This window comes from Corylus avellana, chromosome 10, assembly GCF_965113065.1.
Source record: "Corylus avellana chromosome 10, dhCorAvel1.hap1.2, whole genome shotgun sequence".
Lineage (NCBI taxonomy): Eukaryota > Viridiplantae > Streptophyta > Magnoliopsida > Fagales > Betulaceae > Corylus > Corylus avellana.
In genome coordinates, this window is record NC_142499.1 from 20,879,499 (window position 1) to 20,905,158 (window position 25,660).

General features: G+C 37.4%; 2 protein-coding genes across 3 annotated transcripts; one reads left to right on the plus strand and one right to left on the minus strand.

Annotated features, from left to right (window-relative positions):
• Positions 1–2,715: 2,715 nt before the first annotated feature.
• On the plus strand, positions 2,716–5,283 carry OPS (LOW protein: UPF0503-like protein, putative (DUF740)). Its single transcript, XM_059572772.2, has one exon. It carries the CDS (start codon positions 2,951–2,953, stop codon positions 5,135–5,137), a length of 2,187 nt encoding a protein of 728 aa, XP_059428755.2. The 5' UTR covers positions 2,716–2,950; the 3' UTR covers positions 5,138–5,283.
• Positions 5,284–8,235: 2,952 nt separating this feature from the next.
• LOC132162535 (uncharacterized) lies at positions 8,236–18,544 on the minus strand. Of its 2 annotated transcripts, none has more exons than XR_015909308.1 (2): positions 18,110–18,198; positions 8,236–8,524 (listed from the first exon to the last, which is right to left on the minus strand). XR_015909308.1 is itself a non-coding variant. In XM_059572775.2 (2 exons), the coding sequence occupies exons 1-2, from the start codon at positions 18,353–18,355 to the stop codon at positions 12,179–12,181; spliced, it is 2,064 nt and encodes a 687-aa protein (XP_059428758.2). In that variant the 5' UTR covers positions 18,356–18,544; the 3' UTR covers positions 11,946–12,178. The 2 variants fall into 2 exon arrangements, 1 of the variants encoding a protein (XP_059428758.2); XM_059572775.2 differs by lacking the exon at positions 8,236–8,524 and adding an exon at positions 11,946–13,996 and having other exon boundaries at positions 18,110–18,544.
• Between the last annotated feature and the right edge of the window lie 7,116 nt (positions 18,545–25,660).

Below are 25,660 nucleotides of genomic sequence, written 5' to 3' on the forward strand. Positions count from 1 at the left end.
TACAAGCATAACAGTGTGAACTACAATAGAAACAGATACAAGGCCTATAAAAAAGGGAGGCCACAAAAGATACATCAGGAGGTATTTTCCACTATCAAGGAAGGGATCTAAAAGAGGATAAATATCAATCGAAAAGCTGCCGGTCAAACTCGTGGTAGCGGCCCATGAGCTATATTTCGAGGATCCGGCTTACCTGTTGTTATTAAAATAATCGTATCTATGCTGTACTTTAATCAACGGTTAAGATTAAATTTCTTAAAAAAAAATTTCATTTCTTTTTTCTTACTAAAAGCTTCTAAAAGTAAGTCAACTTTAAGATTCAATCTTGACGGTTGCTGTTATTTTAGACGGATCCATATTTTGAACGCATTGATTTGTGTTTTTGTTAATCTTGTCGACAATCCAACTGTTAAAAGAGTTAAGAAAACCAAAAAAATATTAGAAAGAATATGGATAATTGTGTAATTGACATTGCAAAACCTGTAATATATTGAAGGGGTAAGTCCCAAAAATAAAAGAATTTATTTGAGCAAATTTGAGGTTATAAAAGTTGAGCTCCTCCAATAAACCAAGTTGAGTTTTGTTTAAAGTTTAATAAATAAACCCAAGTTGAGTTGAGTTTAATTAGATCGCATTCTTAATCTTAAACTGTATATTAACTGTTGCAATATTCATTAAAAAAAAAAAAAGAAAAAGAAAAAACCCTAGGCCTAATCCAAGAGTTAAAAGCCAAAAAAAAAAAAAAAAATGGTAAGATAAAGAAGAAGGTGACAAACTGGCAAATGCAGTAATGTCTTCATACGTGCCAAAAGAATTAATTGGAAGGTTGCCATTTGGATACTGAGTTTTAGGAAAAGCAGGTTCCCCTTTTGCAGTCATGGATCGGGGGAACCTCTGTTTTGAGTGCTTCTAGATTCGTGTTTATGGAGGGACGTCTCTTTTTCTTTTTTTTTTTTTTGTTGTTTGTTTAGTCTTTGTAGGCATGCATGCTCACTGCTCACACCACAAAAACAATTTTCTTTATATTATTTCTGATTCATATTCACTTCATTACTAACAACGACATCGTTTTTGTTACCAATGGCCATTGGCCATTAACGGGGGTGCTCTGCGATGAAACATCAGAAAACAGAGCATGGAGCAAGTGGGAAAGCCATAGATGGAGAATTTAGGAGGTGTGTCCTGTTTGAGATGAAAAGAAAGCCGGAAAACAAAAAGAACCCCAAAACAGGAAAAAGAAAAAGGAGGAAAAGAAAGAAAGAAAGAAAGAAAGAAAGCGAAATGTGAGAAAAGAGAGAGAGAAAACATCGAGCAATCCCCTCTGTTTCTCTCTCTCTCTCTCTCTCTCCCAACCCCCATAGTGATGGCGTGATTTACTTTTGCTTTTTCTCTCGACAGGAATCTTTGAAAATCCAAAGCAACCCCCCTAAAACCAAAAGAAATTTTAACAAAGGCAAGAAGAACAAAATTCACTTTAATAATAAAGAACTAAATTAAAGGAGGCTTCTAATTTGGGTGCCCTCATCATCCCTCTTTCTTTTACTAATCTCCCTCCCTCCCTCCCAAATCCAATTCCCAGTCGGTGCCAAAAACCAATGCTTACCATAATCTTCTATTATTATTATTATTAAATTCATTATGTTTTCCAATTATCACCCTCAAAAATTTGGTAGGGGTGATCGACCACCCCTTTTCATCGGCACCTCTTGTGCAAAAAATAAAAATAAAAATAAAATTGTTGTAGCATTTTTTATTTAATTTGTTTAGGAGTGTAAACGAGCCGAGTTAGAGCGAGCTTTCCTTGTTTGAGCTCGGCTTGTTTAAATTTTACTCGAGCTCGATCTCGAGCCGAGCTTAAGGACGAGCCAAAAAAATCGAACTCGAGCTCATAATAAATTGAGCCGAGCTGAGTTGGCTCTTATATTTAATTTTATTTATTTATTTATTATAAATTTAAGCTTCAAGTACTCTTAAACGGCTCAAGAAGCCAGCTTGCATATGCGCATTTGCTTAATCTGGCTAGCGAAGTATGGAGCTCAAGTCAATACAACAAGGCACTTGGTTTCAAAGAGAAAGGATATGCATCATTTTATAATAAAATAATGTTATTAAAAAAAAAACATCAATTTTTAATATTAATATGAGAAATTATGTGAATAACTACCAATTCGAGCCTTATACGAGCTGCTCATGAGCTTAACAGAGTCGAGCCAAGCTAGCTTCATTTAATATTCGAGCCAGGATTCGCATTCACGAAATGCTTCATTTAATATTCGAGTCGAGCATGAGCCGAACTTATACGAGTCGAGCTTGAGTTTACTCGCGAGACGCTTCGGTCACTTAACAGCCTTTATTTGTTAATTTGAATTTGGTGTATAAATGAAAATGAAAATAAAAATAAAAAGAAAGTCGATGAACTTGGCATTATAAAATGTGGTATTGAAATTGATCCCTCATAATTCATAAACAAACAAAACGTGAAGATTTAACGAGGAAGGAAATGTCAATCACGATCGCCAAACAAGTCCTACCAGAGAAGTCCAAAAAACGACCTCGGTTAAGGATACGCCTAGACACGTAGGCGCAAAATTGTCTTTTCGCATGCGAGTGCCCCTAGACTCCACACACAGAGAGAGAGAGAGAGAGAGAGAGAAAGCACAACGGAAAAGCAGAGAGACAGGGAGAGAGCGTGTGGGGCATCCTGAAATTCCATTTGGGAGGAGATTTTTTTGTTTTTCTTTTGGTTTCATTTTCCCGTTGTTTGTACCATCATTTTTCCCCTTCGCTTTCTTCATTGTCCGTTGGAACCAAACAGTTGAGTCTCTCTCTCTCTCTCTCTATCTGTCTCACTCTCACTACCAGACACACTCAGTCTTCTCTCTAAACTCTCATTCTCATGTCCGCGTAACATGAGCAGAAGCGGAAGCGGAAGCAGAACCAGAGTGTGGTTATGAATCCCAACACCACCACCGAACCAGCAGCACCAGCAGCAGCAGCACTACCACCGTTACCACCACAACCGAACAGGCCATCTACCTCCTGCGACCGCCACCCAGAAGAGCATTTTACCGGCTTCTGCCCCTCATGCCTCTGCGAGCGCCTCGCCGTCCTCGATCCCAATTCCTCTTCCGCTTCATCCTCTCGCAAACCACCCACCTCCTCGTCATCCACCGCAGCTGCCCTTAAGGCCATCTTCAAACCCTCCTCATCCGGCGGCGGCGGTCCCCCCGGAAACAACCGGAACAGGAATTCCAGTGCTGGGTCTTCTTTCTTTCCGGAGCTTCGGCGGACCAAGTCGTTCTCGGCATCCAAGAACGAGGGGTTCTCTGGGGTGTTTGAGCCCCAGAGAAAGTCCTGTGACGTCAGGGTCCGGAACACGCTCTGGACCCTCTTCACTCTCGACGACGAGCGCAACCCGAATAAGAAGAAGGACCAGCCTTCTACTTCCTCTACATCTTCTGCTTGGCCTGCTCCGGACGTTGAGGTTGACACAAGGCATTCGTTGCTAGCGTCTTCCAGCGTTCCACAAGGTCCCGTCTTGTTCGAGTCCAAAGAAGAGGAGGAGGAGGAGGACGAGGAGGAGGAGGAGGAGGAGGAGGATGACGATGACGACGAGATTAGGGTTTCCCAGGATTCAAGCATTCCAAATGTAGCCCTAGTCGAAGAAAGAGTTCAGGAAATCGTAGAGGAGGAGGAGGAAGAGGAAGAGGAAGAGCCGGACCCAGAGCCAGAGCTAGAGTTAGAGCCAGACCCAGAACCAGAGGAGGAAACGAAAACGGAGGAGCTGAAGACCATGAAGGACCACATAGATCTCGATTCGCAAACGAAGAAACCTTCTGGGAGAGACTTCAAGGAAATCGCCGGAAGCTTCTGGTCCGCCGCTTCGGTCTTCAGCAAGAAATTGCAGAAGTGGAGGCAGAAGCAGAAGCTCAAGAAGCGCAGGAATGGCGGTGGGTCCGCCACATTGCCGGTGGAGAAGCCGATTGGCAGGCAGTTCAGGGAAACCCAGTCCGAGATCGCCGACTACGGCTTCGGCCGCCGGTCCTGCGACACCGATCCGAGGTTCTCCCTTGACGCGGGTCGGATATCGTTCGATGCAAGTCGGATATCGTTGGACGATCCACGTTACTCCTTCGACGAGCCTCGGGCATCTTGGGATGGGTACTTGATCGGCAGAACCTTCCCCAGAATGCCCACAATGGTCTCGGTGGTAGAGGACGCTCCGGTTCACGTTTTGAGGTCCGATACGCAGATTCCGGTGGAAGAAAATGCGATTAACGAGGACGAGACGTCGGTGCCGGGTGGGTCTGCGCAGACGAGGGACTATTACTCAGATTCATCGTCGAGGCGGAGGAAGAGCCTTGACCGGTCCAACTCGATTCGGAAGACTGCCGCGGCGGTGGTGGCGGAGATCGACGAGTTGAAGTCGGTCTCGAATGCAAAGGTGTCTCCGGCCACCACCACCGGTGATTACTTCTTCCAAGGACCGAAACTGGTAGTCCCAGATAGAGAGTCCAGGGACTCGAACTCGAATTCTTTGCGGGACGATTGCTCAGAGACCTTCGAAATGGGGTTCAGAGACACAGCGTCTGTGGTGGGAAATGGCGAGCGAAAGGGGTCGTCGAAGAAGTCCAGGCGGTGGAGCAAGGCGTGGAACATTTGGGGTTTGATAAACCGGCGAGCCGGGAACAACAAGGACGAGGACGAGGATCACAGGTTCAGCAGACCCAATGGGGTGGAGCGGTCGTTTTCGGAGTCATGGCAAGAACTGAGAGGAGAACGCAATGGGGACGCCAGAGGTGCTTTCAATCGAAAGGTATTTCGAAGCAATAGCAGTGTGAGTTGGAGGAATTCCAATAACTTTGGTGGGTCTTTCGGTAGTGTGAGGAAGAATGGTTTGGAGATAAATGGGAATGGGAATGGGAATGGGAATGGAAATGGGAATGGTAAAAAGAAGAGAGATGATCAGTTTGTGTTGGAGCGGAATCGGAGTGCAAGGTATTCGCCCAACAACATCGATAATGGTCTGCTGCGTTTCTACTTGACGCCGATGAGAAGCAGCTGGAGAAGCGGGTCGGGGAAGAGTAGGTCCAATCACGCACATTCTATTGCCAGAAGCGTATTGCGATTGTACTGAATTTTGAAGGTGTTACTTTGGTTTGACGATATGTTAATTTTGCTGCATTTCTTGTGTGTAAAACCACACATGATGCTTCTTATGTATTCTTCTTAATGGTTGGTTGGTTGGTTGGTTGGGATAAAATCACCCTTTTGCATTGTTCATTTCCTGTGAGTAGCATGCTTCTTCAATCTCTCAAATAACAAGGATTTCAGTGTTTCTTTTTTTACTTCCTAACTATATTGTCTCTATCTATACTGTTGTCAATTGGGTTTGAATCTTCTTTCCCTCAATTTCTATGTGAGTTTCTCTTTCTTGACAGAAAATGTTGGGACACATAGTATGGGGATATGGCTATAAATGATATCTGGTTTCCTTTTCTGTCTTTATGCAGCACCAAAGCTTGCTGATTGGTGAGAATTGCAACACTTTATACTGGAGTATGTTTTGTTTAAGTCTTTGGCATGTTATGTGTTCTGCCAAAAGTTGTGATAATGTGGGCTCATGCCACCTAGGTTTGTTGCTTGTCACAATTTGTTTTTCGAACAAAACAGTAGATATGGTCGACACCTTGTTCTTCTTTGGTATCATTTAATCAAACTTTATGACATGTGCCATGCCCCAGGCCTTGGTCCCCAATCAAACATCACTTGGTGTTTGAAACATGAATTATATGATTTGTAAAGGCAGGTGTAGTCAGTAGGAAACTGTGGAGTGTGCTATTTCTTGACCCCACTCAGAATCAGATATCACTAAGAATTAGTGTTCTATCCGCATGTACAGCAAAATACTTGTATTCTGAACTTTACACTTGGAAAGGAAAAAAAAAAAAAAGAGAGAAAAATATCAGGACTCTATATTGTTCTGTAGTGTGTTGAATATGTTGCTTTGTTGAAATTCATTTAACCTCTCCATCCAGCATCTGCACAACCTTAAGGTCAATGTTTCTTGGAGCTTCGGAGAATCTGTGGCTTGCTCCTAGATTGGTTTCTATGTATGCACAAGTGTTGGTCTGAAGAATATTAATCCTGCAGATAATTTGTATAAAATCGGTTAATTGACCAAAAACACAGGGAATATTATTTCCTCGTATGGACAACATCATCTGAAGCATGAAAAATTGTTACATAAGTTGTAGAAAGTACAACAGGTACTTCTCCTCTTCTTTGTTCTTTCTTTCTATTTTCCTTTCTAATCTTTTAAAACCTTTTGCTTCTGTTTTTTTCATACTTTAGCCTGAGGTATGTGTCTTTCCTTCATATTCTGCATAAGGTTATCTAATTTTTAAGGGGTTTCTACAGTTAATTCACCCACCTTGGCAGCTGAGTTGAGGGCATAAGGCCTGCTGGGGTTGCTGGAAGAATCGATGATGGGATTTTGCAGGCTTCAGCAATCTATAAAACCCTCAGCATCTGCAAATGCTGAACAAATTCAGAAGCCGATATTGGGGTGGGCCTGAAACAGCGTGAGAATCTGTGAGAATCATCACTTGTTTCTTCTTGCTGCAACATATTGAACTTCCAGGCCCTGTTTTAGATGGATGCAGAAATTGTACCTGTGTAGAGATTGCAGTTCAGAAAAATCAGTTCTTTATTTATGATGTATTCTAAATTTTTTAATGCAGTGCAGAATCTAAAATGATTGGCAGTCTCACTGATCATATTTCGATATACTAATTAGATTTTTGCTCCTTTGGGTTCAGAGGTGACATCAAAAGGTAACTTTAGGTGCCCAACATGGTTGACGGGTGTCTCATACTAGGGTGGTCAATTCTCTTTCGTGTGTCGTGTTCGGATCGTGTTAAAGTAGGAGTATAAGATTATATAATTCAACTTTAATTCGACTCATTTAATGAAACGGGTTAAACCCTTCAACTATAACTCGTTAATTTTATGTTGGGTTTGTACCGGATTCACGGGTCGTATTACAAATTATTAGTCTTAGATGTAGCTTGTTGGGTCCAAATCATATTAAAGCCACTGTCTGTAGACAATTTGATACTGAAGCTTGTCGGTGACTTTGATATTTTATTTTTTTCAGCATTTGAAACAGGACTACAATCTCTGGAAAAAAAAATTAAAAAATTGAAAGAGAAAGGCCTATGCCATTTTATTAAATTATATCTTTAATTTTTCTTTGGAGTGATTCACACATTATCTCCATCATATGGGCTATGAGATGTTTAGGAAATATTACAGAGCCTTGCAAAAATAAAATTTGACCATAGACTTCACAAAAGAAGCTCTTTAACCCTAGACACTAGGATGCTAAACTCCCATCAGCAAAGCAGGAATCAAGCTTGGCAATGATTATTTCTCAAAGAATGAGATCTTTATCAGTCCACTGGTGGCATTGAAGGAAGCAACCCAATCAATATTTTGTTCTCACTAAGTTTGAGATGATGCTTTTTTTTACTTTATATATAATTTGTAAAAGCCCTATGATCAAACAAATTTGCCTCCAAAGTCAAAAAGTGGCAAGGAAAACATCCCAACATGCTTCTTCATGGAGGATAAAGAAAGAATGAATGAAAGAAAAAAGAGAAGAAAAGAGGCTCATAACCCAATGGCATGTCTAGGTTACTCCCATTAGCCTTCAATGGGAAGTGGGTGGGTAATAATTTGTTTAAGGTAATTGAGAGCATAATTGTCAACGGTTGTGTGCTCATGCTGCTCCTCGAGGTTCTGCCACTTTTTTGATACACAAATTGTATCTGCCAAGACTTGATGTTTTTATGTTGTACCAGCTCTCTATCATGGTTTCTTTTTGCCAAAATTAATTGGCAGCCAACTTTGAAAAATTTGGCACTTTCTTCGACAACTTAGCATCATCCTTCAGCATGTTATGTTATATGTCGTTCACATTTTGATGATTTATCAATAAATATTACGAGTGGGTATGTTTGTTAATGTGTTTTGAATTATATTTTTTTGTTTTTGATTTGAAAAAGTGGTTTTGATGTGCATGAAGTTAAAAATGAAAATATGTTTTGTGTTTTGAGTTATTTGTTAATGTATTTATTTAGGAGAACGGAAAACAAAAGTTTTAATAAATACAGCCGCATGCATATCCTTCCTGAGTCTCTTGGTTTATGGAAGTCAAACAAGAGATGGTTTGCTAGTTTTATGTGGAAAGAAAAATGTTGCGAATCACAGATTAAGAGGAGAAATTGAAACAAATCTAATAACTAATTGTACTGGGCACTGAGGATAATGGCTCTCCAAATGCCATATCAACCTAAATAAATACAATTCACGTAGAAACACATCACTGAAAATACTAATATGATTCTTATTCTTAGAAATTAGGGCTCAAATTATATCATCGAATAATCAAAGTTCAACTTTTTGTGAATGCTTTGGGAAGAATTAGTTTGTCAAACATCGAATTTCAGATTGAGGAAGCCTGCAAAGAGAAATAGAATCAAATACAGAGAACTTTGTCAGGTGTGCTGGCGGGAGATCACTCCGTTAAAGCCCAAAGAAAGTGGTTCAAAAACAAAGCGGTTATACTAGATAGTTCACTCCTAAAACTGTAATAAGTTAAATATTCCAGTAATTTCACTATGTTGGTCAAAAACTATTTTAGTCAAAAGTTGCACCTTGTGTTTGTCAAGAAATTCATTTTAACCCCCTGAATATTATTAGGAAAAAGCAAAGACCAAAAGATTAGTTCTCCTTTTACCAACCTGTCGCATGAAATCATGTTACAATATTTGCTTGAACTTTTATTGATGTGGTTTTTAGTTTGAACATATAACATACGATGATATACACGTTGGCTTAAATATCTCATCTTGTTTATTGGACTTTATGCACCTTAACAATGTAGAAATTGGATTCTTACTTTGTGGTAAAATGTATGTAAGCCTGTAATCCTAACAAGGATTAGGAGGTTGTAAGGGGTAATTTCTGTTATAGTCAAGCTTTTGATGAAGCTCGTACTCGGCTCCAACTAAAATATTAAGTCAGTGAATAGAATATTCACATATTTCACTTGGCGCTATTATACTTACTTTTGATTGATGCAGCGAAAATTGCATGTATTTTTTTTTCTTCTTCCTTTTGAAACCACAAACCCACCTTGACATAAACATAAATTGAATGCCAATACTATAAAAAGATATCTTCATATAACTATAAGAGTTATTACATTAAGGCAAGACAATGTTGCCTCAAAATTACAAAAAGCCACATATGACACTAACACATGGGCTGAGATCTATAAAAGTCTAGCCAACTCCAAATGTTGAGATCACATGTTAAGCGTATTGCCTACACTTAACTGTTGGGGGTTTGTTAAAGAGGTTTGCCTCGACTTAACCATTGGGCTTGTTAAGTGTATTCCTCCAATTAACCACCAGGTTGTTGAGTGTTTAACTCCCTCTCAACGCTTGAGTCACGACAAAACATTTACCGAGAACCTTTCCTTTCATTTCACAAAACTTATTCTTTTCTTTCCAAATCGCTTATCTTCGAAATCTCTTTTCTTTCAATTTTTTTTTTTTTTAAAAAAAAAAATTAATATACAGGGGGCATAATTGAATATAATTAAATTCATTGTCATCACTAGAGCATATTTGGGATTTTGCTTGAGAAATAGAACATTTAAGTTAAAAAGTGTTTTTTTTTTTTTGGTAAAAACTTCGTTTTTAAGCATTTGTCAAAAGTGTCTTTTGATTATCTTTAGAGTAAAAAAGTCAAATACGTACTTTTAAATTTTTTTACCAAACATGTCAGTTTTTTAAGTATTAAAAATACTTTTTACCCTTTATAACGCAATCCCAAACATGCCCTTAGTTTATTAAAATTAGGGCTATTAGTCTTCAAATGGTAGCTCAATCAGCTGGGAATCATTCCTCATGAAGCGAAAGTTACTAGTTCAAATCTCCCTCCCCTATTTCCCTCTCCTTGTGAGGACATTTAAAAAAAAAAAAAAAAAAATTAGGGCTGAAATTTTTTGACACGACTGGTGAACCTGACACAAACCCAACACAAAATTAAAAGGTTAGAGTTGAAGAGTTTAATTCGTTTAATTAAATTGGTTAGATTATGGTTAACTTATAGTCTTATATACATGCTTCAACACGACTCAAACTCAACATGTGACATAATGGCAATCAATTTTTGACATGACCCATAAACCTAACATGAACCAAATCCAAAATTATATGGTTAAAGTTGAGGGGTTTAACTCGCTTAATTAAATTGGTCGAGTTATAGTTGACCTATATAGTCTTATACACATGCTTCGACACAACACGACCCAAACCCAACACTTGAACACAAATTGCCACCTCTAATTGAAATATGCATTTAGCAATACATAATATCATAAAACATCTAAAACAATTTGATAACGGTCGGTTAGTAAGTTTTTACTTAACACCTGCTATTCTTTCTTCAACTTTGTTTACAACTCGCAATTTGTAACCATCTACATCTACGTTTTAACTACATGTCAGTTTCTAGGATATTTCATTGTCCTAAGGCTTTATCAGACAATTATTTTTCCTATATACACACACATCAAAGCAGCTCGCCAGGACAAGATCCAAACAGACTACCAAACGAGTGCTTCTCTTACCGGTATTGTCTGGACGAGCTCCTCGGGTCTCCTCTACATTTCCTCATTCAGACAGAATTCAAACGAGCTACATTGCCTAATGCCTATCTTCATACTTCTATCTAGTCCGAACGGGGTCTCCCTGTAAAAATGCCATGTCTAGAGGGGGTCCAAACAAGATACTGATCGAGCTTCACTGACTATTTCTCTTTCACCTCGTTCGGACAGAACTAAGAGGTTGTCCGGACGTGCATCGTGTAGAAAGAAACATATGATCTATCACTCCAAAATAACTAGTCAAGTTACAATTGAAGCTCAATAAAATTATTTATAAAGCTCAGTCTCACCTAGTAAAGAATTAATGTGGGACTTGGCACCTCATGAGTGTTGGAGAGATAAGCGGTTTGGAAGTTTTTTACCAAGAGTACATTAATATATATATTTGAACACCATATTAGCCTAAAAGCTAATGAGCTTGGGCCCACTTAGGTTATATGTTCTCAACATGAGACTCAACACTCACAACAATCTCTCTCTCATTTGTGAGTCTCCTCCACATTGGTTCAACTTCCCATCGCTTGTGAGTCTTTTTACATGTCCAAGAGTGTTACACATACAAGAGTTGCGAAAGAGAACACAACTCTAAACCAGATACATCCAGACACCCGTCCCAAAAAGTTAATCATGGCTTTGATTGGACATCACACTAGCCTAAAAGCCTAAACTAATGGCGTTTTGGTCCATTTAGGTATATTAACAATTGTTTTTTGTTATATTTTCTCAATGCGAGACTTAACACTCACTACTCACAACAATGAGTTCCTTTATAATTTATCTACTTTCATATAAACTTTTATAAGCATAAATATACTTTGTAATAGTTATCAACAACAGCTTCTGCTGCAACTACTAGAACAAAATAACATTAAAAAAGTGCAACCCTAAACTCTAATAATAAGGGTGACATTGTAAAGTTTTGAAACATGATAATCGGACATTGAAACTTCTTAAATTTTAAGGATACGATTGTAAAAGTGCCAAAACATTAAGAAGTACAGTAAGTGAAGTTTCCCTTAAATTAAGTGTGACAACTAAATGGAGTTAGATCTGACTTTGTTCAATAAACCTTTTCTTTCTTTCTTTTGTTTTCACTTTTCAAAACAAAAACATTAACAAACAACCGAAACACTCAAATTTATTTTTACATTTATGTCACATATGAATACTTTTCAAACAAAAACACCCTTCAAAAAGCATCGACAAACAAAGCCTTAATTTTCATCTTATATTATCAATGCTTTATATCAGGTGTAAATACAAATTCTACCAAAACTTTTGATCCAAAATCACACCACACCAGCCTAATGATCAACCTACCAAAAAGACCCTTGAGCACAACTCGAGGGATGATATCTACAGACAAGGCCAACGCGAGTGTAGAGTATTCGAATATGTGGGATAATCCTAGCTTTACATCATTTACAAAAAGTCATGTTATTCCTCAACCGGTACCTCGTCATCAGCCTGGTCATCGTCACTGTCAAATGTTTCAAGGGAAGATTTGCTCTGCAGGCTCATACGTCTAGGAATAAACACGTTGAAGTAATAACTCAAAATACTTTTCATGGACTTTGATGGAAAACGCTTCAAGGCTAGCTCCCAAAAGTTGGCTACCTTCCACAGTGGATTCACTTTTACAAGAGATTCAAATCTGCTTTGTTCTTCCAAGGTCCATGACTTCGAAACGGCTTCTTCTCCCATCTCATCAAACTTCCAACATCGGAAAGCAGCACCAATATCGGATTGCAAACGAAGCCTTTCTTTAAGAACATGGCGTTTAACGCAATCAGCAGATCCAGGGGAGACACAAGAGCAAGCGTCATGTCTCCCTTTCCCAACTGCTTTCACAGTGGTTTCTGTATTCCTACCTTCCATGGGCCAAATTCGGGTGCCCAACCACTTCAAATTTTCTGAATCATCATCACCACCATAAAGATTCTTCCTCTTTTCTAGGCATGTCCACTCTGGAATTTCAGCCTGAAACTTGGGACCAATGGGAATAACAGGTCTACAGAAATGATCACCGCTAGAAATCATCCTCATTGCTGAATCAATGAAATCTGCCACGGCTACAGGGTTTTGAATGCTATCAATGATCCCTAGTGCTCGTTGAAATTTCGGATTTGGTTCCTCTAAGCTTGAGGAATCTGAACTGTCAAATGTTTCTAGGGAAGATTTGCTCCGCAGGCTCATACGTCTAGGTATAAATACGTTGAAGTAATAACTTAAAATGCTTTTCTTGGACTTTGATGGAAAACACTTCAAGGCTAGCTCCCAAAAGTTGGCTTCCTTACACGGTGGATTCACTTTCACAAGAGATTCAAATCTGCTTTGTTCTTCCAATGTCCATGACTTCGAAACGGCTTCTTCTCCCATCTCATCAAACTTCCAACATCGGAAAGCAGCGCCAATATCGGATTGCAAACGGAGCCTTTCTTTAAGAACATGGCGTTTAACGCAATCAGCAGATCCAGGGGAGACACAATGGCACGCGTCATGTCTCCCTTTCCCAACTGCTTTCACGGTGGTTTCTGTATTCCTACCTTCCATGGGCCAAATTCGGGTGCCCAACCACTTCAAATTTTCTGAATCATCATCATCACCATAAAGATTCTTCCTCTTTTCTAGGCATGTCCACTCTGGAATTTCAGCCTGAAACTTGGGACCAATGGGAATAACAGGTCTACAGAAATGATCACACCTAGAAATCATCCTCATTGCTGAATCAATGAAATCTGCCACGGCTACAGGGTTTTGAAAACTATCGATGATCCCCAATGCTCGTTGAAATTTCGGATTTGGTTCCTCTGAGCTTGAGGAATCTGAACTGTGAACCAAATCAATGAAATTTGACTGTGGTGCATCCTGGGTGGTTGAGCTCGGTCGGCTTGGACCATTAACGAATCTAAGACAGTCTTTCTTTTTTTGGATGAATCTAGGACCATCATTTAAAGGATAATCCTTGCTTACGGAACTGCATTTTGTTCCATCCAGAGAGGTAATATCAGTATTCACACGCTTCTCTTTAAAGCTATCCTCAAAAGTCAGTGTACTGCATGAACTGTGTGAGTTAAAGACAACTTGCTGCTTATGACTTTCAGTTTTGTCACCTGAATTGAGCAAGCTCGAAACAGAAGAAATTTGGGTATTTCCCAATTTTTTGACATTTTGATTATCAGATTCCTCTGGAGCCAATGTAGAAGCAGTTGTCAACTTAGTACCTCCTATAAACTGTTCAAATCTCCTCTTTCTCTGAAGAAAAGGAGGGAAAAGGTCGTTTCCTTAGAAATGGAAAAAAAAAAACAGGTCCCCGAGTAGCTTGAAAAAAAAAAAAAAAAAGAGAAGAGAAAACCACCTAGAATTGAAATTGAAAAATCATAGAAATGAATTGGGTGCACCTCAAGTGTCTAATGCTAAAAGAAAGATATTTATAAGTTGATGATGCTGCCAGATCCAAATGAACATTTGTGGAAAATTTTTAATCAGTAACCCATGGAACAGACCATTAAGAACTACCACATCAAGGGCTCAAAGAGCTCTGTGCCTTGAAAATGTTGTTTAGTCACCATTGCTGTATATTCATATACCAAATACATAAGTGCTGCTATGGATGTCTTAAAAGATTACACTACTATAACATCTACTTCAAATGATTTAACACCTGTCACCAAATAATTTCAAATCCAAACATCAACAGGCATCCTATCAACCCCTGGATTTCAATTACATCAATACATCAATGCTATTTAAACCTCAAGCTACAATTTGAACTTAAAGCAAAAATCCAAATCCTTTCTTTATTTTCATAGATCTATATATCTTTCCTGTTTTTTCAAACCATGCTCCTGACAAGGTCTTAATTCAATTATCCGAGGTTGGTCACATCAATAATCCTGTTTCAAATTTTATTTGCTATCAAATCCCAGGAAGTTATGTCCTTTCGCACTGCCTCTCGTTTTGGTTGACAACATTTATCTTATCCTCCATCAGCATCAACTTTCACTCCCAAATGATTAAATTCCTTAAAAGTATATTTCATTGTGTATCCACTCAACTATGCTAACACCATCATTTGGAGTTCATAGTATTCCACAGAACATATTGCTTTTCAATAAAACTCAGGGTTAAATCTATTTTATGCCCAACAAGTTGGGTCAAAAGTTGGTAAGGGAAAAGTTTGGGATTGAGTTTGAGGGGTCTAAAAGTGCTTTTAACACTCAAAAAGTCCGTTTAAAGAAAAAAGTATTCGTTTGGTAAAAAAATTAAAAGCGCTTTTAATTGTCAAAAATGCCTAAAAATTGCCAAAAAACACTTTTGGCAAAAGCTTAAAAATGAAACTTTTGCTCAAAAGCTCTTTTTGACTTAAAAGCTCTATTTCTCAAATACAATACCAAACAGGCTCGTAATAGGGCTTGGGTTTCTAACTTTCAACCTAACCCGGTAGTTAATCATATAGATACCTTCTTATCATCAACCTTAGTTGTTTTCCTCTAAAACCCTAAGTCATTTCCCCCACCGCTTAGCTCTTTGCCCTTCTCTCTTGGTCCCTTCATAGCCTTGACATAATCATATTGAAGCTCTCTACCTCCAAGGTACTCAGTCTTCTCAATTAGGGTTTTGACAAAGATCTGCATCCCTCCCCTCAATTGCAGGACCAAACGCAAGGACCATTCCTTGTGGATGTTGTAATCAGCGAACAGTGCAACCATCCTCTAATTGCTCCTCGACAAAGACCAATCATTGTGGATCGAGAGGGATGCCTTCCTTGCCTTGTAATTTGGCCTTAGCATTGCCATTGATTTCAGAGCAATGAATTCGGGGAGGGTGATGGTCTTCCGAGTTAGGGTTTTCATGAAAATCTACACGACACCATGGAGACAAAGGACATGATGGAGAGTTGACTCCTTTTGTGTGGTGAAGTCGGCGAGGGTGCAAGCATCAAAGTTGCCTTCGCCCACTATTTTTCCGTGTTGAGCTCGCAAATCTTCCCAACTTTCTAACCCGATTTCAATCAAAGGATATCCATGTCTATTTGACTCGAAAACCCTCATGGGGTAAGTCTCAACTTGGAATAAATTATCAATCTCGACTTATGTCAAGTAAGGCCTCGTTTGGTTCGCGGAATGTCTAATCCATTAAAAAAAGAATAGCTACTACTAGGAATAGAATAATTATTCATATTTCTTAGTTTGGTAACAACACACATGCAAAAATTGGAATTGAATCAAAATTACCAAAAACTCCATATATATATATTAAACTCATATTAACAAAAAAAAAAAAAGGTGGTTGACCACCCCAGAAGCGGCCGGGGCCACCCCTAAAGAAAATCTGGGGTGGCTAAAATGCGACGGGGGTGGTCGCACCACCCCCGACCTCCTCTGTGGGTGGCCAACCACCACACCCACTTTATTTTTCATATTTTTTATTTTTATATATATATTTTTTTATTTTGTTTTAAGTTTAAAATAAAAATTATATTAGTATTTTTGAAAAATGTATTCTATTCTTTAAGGATTAGTAATACCATGGGAATAAACTATTCTTAGGAATAGTGTGTAACCAAACAAAGGAATAACTATACAATAGGATTATCTATTCCTTTCCAGGGGTCTATTCCGTGAACCAAACGAGGCCTAAGTGCGTGATGGGATGCTGTCCGCCGAGGAGGGGGAATCTATTTTGGCGTTTCACATTGAGCAGATTGAGAAATTTCTAGGTGGAAAATTGGCCGAGCAACCTAGGTCTAAGGGCAAGAGAGAACTATTAAATTTAGAAAGCTTTATTAATTACGGTATTGCTCGTAGGCCATCCCGGACAAGGAGGGGCAAGATCACTATGATGTAGTGATCTGAGTGGGTTGTCGGGTTTTGTGGGGTTTTTTGGGAGCTTTTTAGGGTTCTTGGGTGGGTTTGTGGGGTTCTTTTTGTGGGTGTGCTTTGGGGTTTCATCTTGTACCGCTTTTTCTTCTCTTTTTCCTTTTTCAATAAAACTCCTTATTACTTATCAAAAAAAATTTGACCAGTCCTCACCCCTAATTGTCAGTACCTCACAACATGGAATCTAAACCACCCAACAAGACCATTGCAAATTGACCAATGGAAATCAATTTTAGGCTTGTCGATTGGTCAGATCCAATGCTCACCCCAACATAGGATTTGCTAGTCTATTATAAATTCTCCCATCAACTTAATGATCGTCATGTAAAAATACTCCAACTTTGTGGGTGACATTCTCTTCAATCTATTTCAAAGAATTTCAATCTAAGATATTGCCATTATCTCTTCACCATCAACTTTTACTACTCTTTGACACAGTGGAAGGTGTAGGAATATGAATTAAACATATTAGCCCAAAGAGACCTCGAATGCACCATAAAATAAAGAACACTCTCTTTAAGAAACTAGACTAAAATATTACTGATGAATGAATAAGAACGGCTATGTTTGATAACATGAAGTGTTTTCTCTTCTCAAACACAAAAACACACTTTTCCAAAAACACTTTCAAAACACAAAACACTTTTCAAAAAACAAAACACAACAAACTTTTCATATATTCTTACAGAAATATTTTATAAAAACAAGTGTTTATTTTTTCAGGCGTGGAGGCAGATTTTTTAGCTAAAAAAAATTAAAAAAATAAAGAAAGGTGGTCAGAAGACCACCAAAACGAAGGAAAGGTGTTGCTGCACGACCACTCTCTTTTTATATTTTATAAGTAAGAAAACAGACTCCACATTTGAAACAGCTACAGTTACACTTGAACAGAGTAAAAGGAGCAAAAACCAGAGAAAGACTTGGCCAAGTCAGGTGAAAGTCTTCAAAAGTCTATCCGACAATACACAAACTTGACAAACCTTGCAAGTAGGGAAGAATATGATTTATTGATAAACACATTAGCAAGAAAAATATAAACATTATTTTTTTGATAACGAGAAACCCCTATAAGACAAGGCCACTTTGTGTATCCACCCCTATTAAGTAAACCTCGAACCCGTATCAAGCACCCTCTCCACACGGATTGGATAATACTCTGGCTTCACTGGTAGACTGACCCCAAGAAATGCCGCTAACACCAAGACCCTTACCATTTGAGCCAACCCCTTGGGTTAGAAAAATATAAAGATTATAACAATCACTCATAACTTATTTTCCTAAACAGACAAGAGTCCCTAATGAGATAAACTTGACATGAAATCAAACTCTAGAAAACTTCAAAGTTGACAAGCTCATTCATTCTAGCAAAAATCTTTAATAAAGATTAGGTATTTGGTTAACCTTGTTTAAGACTCCTAATTTTGACAAACAAAGAACAATTCTTTTAATAAAAAGATAAACCAACAATAAAATGTATGGAGCTTACCGGAGGATATTCTACATTACATGAACGAATCAATTTCCGCACTTTGAGACTCTGATTTCGTATTTTCCGAAATGAATCCTTCGATGCATGTCGATTGCAAGGGTCCAAGGCAAGTCCTTTCCACCACGCTAACATGTCCATTTGAGCAGATGAGCTGGGCAAAATGGCTTCCTCACGTCTTCTCTCCTGCTCACACTTGCTACGACTTCGCAATCTTCCCATTCTAGCAACGTTTGTGTTCGTCATCCTCTTGAATTCGGGTCTGAAATCAGGACAAGAAGACCAATCTTGAATTAGGGTTTTGCTATGAAGAAGACCAATCCTTCAACTGGGAGAACCAAACCCTAAAACCTGAAATGGGAAATCTGTTCTAACTTTTTAAAAAGTACTTTCTATTAATAAAGAACTGGACAAGTGTATACTCTCAAATCTTTACACTCATCCTTTTCATTTTCTTATGCAACTTTATAAGAATTCATCCTAAATTTAATAATGAATTTAAAGCATTACTGTTTAAATGGCTTGTTGAAAAATTTATTCCAATCCAAATTTAAAAAAATAATACTAAAAATTACTTTTTCATTTGACTACTATTGAATTGCACTGATCTAACACTCCTTATCAATTTTTTTTTTCTTTTTTTTTAATTTGGTTACACCGATTATCCTAACCTTCATAGATATGTGCCTTGGCGGCTAAGTTTGTTGCCTCCATTAGTAGAGAAACAGTTTGAAGGAGGACTTCTATGCTCTGCAACCGTAACCTTCAAAGATAATGGCGTTTGGAATCCCCCTCTTCCTCCCGATTTAGATCTTGAAGAGATCGAAGAGAAAGTACACAAGTGTATAGTGTAGGATTCTTGAAATTTTAAGATTTAGAGTTGAGTACAAATCATTAAAAACAACATGACAGGTTAAGATGGAGAATATAGGGAAAATGAAAGACAGAATAAATAAAGAAAATACAGTAACCCAACCAAGATAGACTACAAGCACCTCAGAGCCCATAAGGAAATTCACGAAGGTAGAAGTCATTTGGGAATGCAGCTTTTGACGGTCGTGGCCCACTATGATGGAGAAAACCATCGGGAGTAAAAGAACCCGTATAAACTTAGATCTAATTCGACTTCCAAAGAAGCCAAACAGACTAAGTGTAGCACCCCAGATTTTTAAAGTCTTATTTTAGAGATATTAAATTTATGCTATGATTATATTAATATTCATATTAGGCAATGATATTAATTCTTGAGAAATTTATGAGAGTGGTAATTAGAGAATGGTAATTGGTGAAATAATAGGATAGTAAATGGTAGGTATAAGGATGGTAGAATAAGAAGGTAGAATAGTATAGGGTTGGTAGAATAGTATAGGGTTGGTGAAATAGTAAAATAAGGGTATAATTGTAAATTGAAGGTAGAATAGTATAGGGTTGGTGAAATAGTAAAATGAGGGTATAATTGTAAATTGAAGGTAGAATAGTATAGGGTTGGTGAAATAGTAAAATGAGGGTATAATTGTAAATTGAAGGTAGAATAGTATAGGGTTGGTGAAATAGTATAGGGTTGGTGAAATAGTAAAATAAGGGTATAATTGTAAATTGAAGGTAGAATAGTATTTGATTTTCTCCTATAAATAGAACTCTTCTCCTTCACAATTTTCACCACTCATCTCCTCTCCCATCTTTTGCATATATTCTTCCTTCTTCCGCTTTTTACTCGGTCTTTCTTCTTTCTAAGAGTGTTTACTCAGAACAGAGAGAGAAAGGGCGAGACCAAGCGCTACAAGAAAGAAAGAACACAAGAGAAACCGAGAGTGAGATGGGAAATTTAAGACAGAGAACTGAAGAGGAAGAAAGAGAGTTTAGGCGAGAGAGAGAGAGAGAGAGAGAGAAAGTCAGTGAAGGGATTGTTATGGGTATGGACCAACTGCAACAGAACGGGTTTCAAGTAATTACCTTTGATGATCCATTCATGTAATCCACTGTAAGTATTCTTACTTACTGAGTATGATATTGATATCCAATAATACGGATTTTTGTGGTTTTATAACTTGTCTAGCATTTTGCTATATATGATTCAACAATGATTTATATTGTCGGAAATCAATTGACTCACTACTTCACAGTTTTTTTGTAGTGCTTGCAGGAATGGAAAATCAAGGTAATTATGCAGTTGTGATTAGAGATTCATATTGAGATGCACAGAGATTCCAAGTTGGTTAAGTTTTGTCTAGAGTTTAGACTGTCGGATAGATTTGTATAAATGCCTTGTACGACATAGCTTTGGGTATTTTTGTATAAAGAAAAGTATTTTAACAGTATTTTTTTGTATTGATAATTACAGTTTTTCCGCTATATGAGATTATTTCAGCGTAACATTCGTGTTTATCTACAAGATAAAAGAAGAGAAATATCGGGATGTTACACTAAGAGATGACAACTTAGATCTAATCCAACTTCCAAGAAAACCAAATAGACTAAGAAGAGTAAGAACAGTGGAAAGGGGAACTCCAACATAGACAAAGAGTTTAGATCTCCAACATAGACTAAGATTTAGAGTTGTTTAGATCTCCAATTTTGCAGATCAAAAGTGTATTTTTATACAAAATTATGAAAAGTAGCTAATTTGGAGTATTTTATAAAATTATAGACTGAAATCGTGAAAAACTATGTTTCTAAATCGTAGGTAATAGAGCGTGTTTTTAAAAACATATAATTTTACAAGTCAAATTGCAATTTAACTAAACACTTAAATGCGTATTTAAAATCGCAAGTTTTAAAGTCGCAAAATCAAACTTATCCTTAAAAATAGGAATTAGAATCATTTCCAGTTCATTTGAACCGGTGAATATCCAGTTAGTTATAGTATATGAGTACTTTTGTCCCTTCAAAAAGTGAAAAGACAAAAATACCATTCCACCATAACTAGACTATACTTAGAGAGCACTAGGACTCCTTATAGCTCATTCTCTTCCCTATGTTTAGGAAAAATCTCAAAAAGACACAAAAAATACCTACATCAGAAGCCCTAAATATGACCAACATCAAAGGATATGTACAATGTTTCCCAATGCATTGGAAAACATTGTAGATGCCCAATGCATTATTAAATTATAAAAAAACTAATTCTCTCTCATCTCGCATTCACATGTCACAACAATTCTCTCTCATTTCTTCTCTGGTTGCAATGATAAAAATAAATAGTATTTATTTCATATAGGAAAAAATAAGGGAATTTATTGTGAAAGTTTTTTTTATAGGGAATCAAAAAGTAACTTTATTTCTTAAATTGAAGAAAAATGGTTAGGAAGTTGTTACTAGAGCGCTAACAGCAACTTCCCTTTGATTTTTCCTAAGTTTATGGCACAAAACTATTTTTTGCTTCCCTATAAAAATATATTTTACAATAATTTCAATTACCTTTCCGGCTTTTCCTATACCATTAAAAATATTATTTCTTATAGAGCAACGGAGTAGACCAGAATGTTCTAGGCAGGTGGAGGAGAGTGAGATATGGCGGGTTCTGTGGCAACTTCAGATGCCAAATGCTAGCAAAAATTTTTTGTGGCAAGCATGTCATAACATCCTCCCGACACGTGATAATTTGCTGAGGAGGAAAATACTTACGAATCCCCGGTGTCCTATATGTGGGATTGAGGTAGAAACGGCAATTCATATTTTATGGTTTTGTCCTTCGGCTTCTGATGTATGGAGTGCTAGAGAAAGGTTTTTTTAGAAAAGCAATTTTTCATGTGTTGATTTCTTACAATTAATGGAACAAATATATGTGAAGAGTGGGACAGAAATGCTTACTGTGTTTGCTAAACAGACGGAATGGGGTGATCTGTGGGGAAGTATTTACTGATCCAAATGTGTTGGTGTGGTTAGGGCCGGCAATTTTGACACGACCCGCGAACCCAACACGAACACGACACGAAGTTACCAGGTATTGGGTTTGGGCTTATCGGGTTCGGGTCTACCCAATTAAGACCCGATTAAATTCGTGTCTGGCGAGTCGACCCGGCGGGTCCCCGGGTAAACGGGTCTGGAGGGTCAGCCGGGTCTCGGGTGACCCGCCAAACCCATCACCCATTTAAAAAAAAAAAAAAAAAACTTGAGTGTGTAAGTGTGTAACCCGTGACCCACTGACCCATCTAACACCCTAATCCCTAATTCCTGAATCCTAAGAGGCTGAGACACTTCTTTCTTCTTTTCTTCACACGAATCACACCGACACACCCCACCCCAGTCCCTCCCCACTACGGCGCCGCACAACGCCACAACCTCAAGTCCCCAGCACAGCAGCCGCCAGTCCCCCCCACCCAAATGGGCCAAACCGGCGACCGGAGTCACCTCATTCACGATTTCACGGACTTTCTCTCCTCTCTCCCTCTCCCTCTCGGCTGTATCTCGGTATCTCCCTCTCTCCCTCTCTCCCTCTCGGCTGTATAGCCTATATCTATTATCTCCAGATCTCCCGATTCAGCGATTCTCCCTCTCTCCCTCTCGGCTGTATCTCCCTTTCTCCCTCTTGGCTGTATCTCCCGATTCTTCTTCTTATGCTTACTTTTTTCTTCTTCTCAATTTATCTCTGTGATGGCAGCTAACTTCCAATTCAGAATTTCATATTGGTATTTTTAATCTGGTCGGGTCGGGTCTACCCGACATTACCTAGTTATGTTAAAACGGGTCGGGTTGGGTTACCCGGGTATTTTCTGTGCCATAATCGTGTCAGACCCCGTTAACCAGATTAGCTAAACGGGTCGTGTTCGTGTCTTGGGTAATCGGGTCGCGGGTCTTAATCGGGTCTACCCGATTACCCATTTTGCCACCCCTAGGTGCGGTTAACAACCCAAGCACTTGATGATTTCACTCAAGTGCAGCAAGTGAACACTTAGATAGCAGTGCTGGAGAGAACGACGCCTAGTGAACACTGGTCAAAGCCTGTAGATGGTTGCTTTAAAGTGAATTGGGATATAGGGATGAATCGGTCTATGGATAGATTTGGGATGGGAATGGTGGTATGGGATTTGAATGGTCAGTTTGTTGCGGCTCACATACTTTCACAATCTGGGTGTATTGATCCAAATTCAGGTGAAGCGTTAGCCTCTTTGCATGCAGCAAAGTTTGGCCAGGAGTTGGGTCTATTGTGTATTACCTTAGAAGGAGATGCGTAGACTATTGTGCAAGGAGTAAATTCATTTGAGAGGAATTGGAGTGGTTTTAGACACATATTAAGGATATAAGGATGGTATTACAGACTATACCAAGCTGGAGGTTTCAACATGTGAAGCGTACAGCGAACATGACAGATCATACGTTGGCAAAATTGGCAGCTAACACTTTCATAGATAGGACTTGGGTGGGTGAAACTTCCCCGCTGTATCTATGATATTATTGAGAGGGAACTATAAATCCTTTCATTTTGATTTTTCAGGAATGAGAATTTAAGAAGCTTATTTTTCATAATATATATATATATATATATATATATATATATATAGATAAAATACAAATTCCCTATCTACCTTCACTTTTTTTCACAAATCTCAACACAATCCCTAATTAAAGACAAAAAGATGAAAAATAAGAGAGAAAAGAGAAATGTTTATCTTAAAATAATGTATAGAACCACTTTTGGTTCCATACACATTGAGAAAGAATTTGGATCAAACATTACTCATAATTATTTTTAGGTAGTTACATAATTGTGATCACCTAATAAATATTATGATTTATTTATCATTTTTTTCCTAAAAAACTAATCGATTTATTAGCTCATAGTATTTGTTACAAAATTAAAAAAAAAAAAAAAAAAAAATGGAAAAGTCCACATACTCCCTAAAACTACCACACAATTGACAATGTTCCCCAAAACTTTCAATTGTAACAGTGTTCTCCCAAACTATCAAAAAAAATTAAGATAAAAACATTCCAATCAATTCAAAAACAAAAAGCAAAACAAAAAGCAAAAAAAATCTTTAAGAAAGAAAGAAAGGGTATTTTCGTCATTTTGGGAGAAATTGTCTCAATTTAAAGTTTGGAGGGACATAGATTCAATTAAAAGTTTGGAGGGACATTGTCTCAATTAAAAGTTTGAAACTGACATTATCAGTTGGGTTGTAGTTTGAGAAGGGCATTAAACTTTTCCATGAAAAAAAAAAAAAAATCATATTTGAACAAAAGATTAGGAATAAGAGAAAGAAAGAGCAGAGAGACAAATAAAGGTACGATTTTATAAGAATAATCTACGTTTTTAAAAGATATTGTTAAAATGTAAGGTGTTTGCCATTGCGATTTAAAAAATACTTAATGGTGCGTTTAGGATTGTAATTTCGCAAGAATAATCTAAATTTTTAAAAGATATCACAAAATGTAATACGATTAAAAAGCACTTAATCTAAAATAGGAATATATATAAGCAGATTAGGAGGTGCTTATTTGAAAAAGTACAAATTTAAACAAGAATCGCAATTTTGCATAACAAATGTTTGATAAAAAAAAAATTAAAAATTAAAATGTTTTACCAAAATCTTTTGCGATTTAAAAAACAGCTATTTCAAAAACACAATTTTTAAAATCTCATTTATTGAAACCACACTCTCGAACGAAAATGGACTCTAAAAACAAAAGGAGAGATAGAGCACTGTGATTTTGCATATTAAAGTGCGAGTTAAAAAAAAACGCACGATTTTAAAGTTTAAACTGCTCAATTGTGTTTTTAAAAATCATGTTTTAAAATTGCAAGTTTTAAAATCGCAAACTCAAACCCATCCATATAGTCATATGAAAAAAAAAAAAAAAAAAAAAAGGTAAGGCCTGAAAGATTAACCAAACAAATTTGAACAATTTATTATTTAATTTTGATCGATTTAAATTTATGAGTTGATCGTTAAATTCACTTTTAGAAAAATTGATGTGAATTCAAATTGCACAAATTTTTAAAAAAGAACAATAGATGTAAATTAAAATTGTTTTCTTGAAAAGAAACAACTAAATTCTAGTAGGGTTTGAGACGTACCTCTTACTTGAATGGTTTTTTAACTCCTAAAAAGATCAAACCTTTCTCTCCTTTAAACTTCAGCTTCTTCTTTTCAACTTTGGGTGAATGTGAAGGAAAAAGGTATATATTTATATAGAGAAGCCCTAAAGGAAAAACCCTAAAAGAGACTTTTACTAGGAAACAAATTCATAAAAATCTTATCATATTTAGAAAATCTTAGTAGATTTCTTCAAATCTTCAACCACTATTTTGAAATTAAATAATTTAGGTTTTCCATATAAGCATTTATTACCATATTTTGGAAAATCATATTTAATTTATGAGAATAACTTCTATAAAAACTTGACACAAATTAAGTTCTTTATGCCTTTTTTTGAAGAGAAAATATTCCAGTCTCATTAATTGAAGGATCACAATAGCAAAAGTTCTAAGAAAATCATAACCGAAGTTACAAGGTTCCAAGTCATAGATACATACATATCAATTTAATATTTAAAACTTATCTACAACACCAATTTTCGCTAACCCATGACTAATCTTTATGCCTTTTA

Excerpts from the sequence above, each read along its gene's own strand:
- OPS (XM_059572772.2), top strand. The coding sequence starts at position 2,951 with ATGAATCCCAACACCACCACCGAACCAGCAGCACCAGCAGCAGCAGCA.
- LOC132162535 (XM_059572775.2), bottom strand. The coding sequence starts at position 18,355 with ATGACGAACACAAACGTTGCTAGAATGGGAAGATTGCGAAGTCGTAGC. Across the intron at positions 13,997-18,109 it reads GTAATGTAGAATATCCTCCG|AGAAAGAGGAGATTTGAACA; the intron begins GTAAGCTCCATA and ends CCTTTTCTTCAG.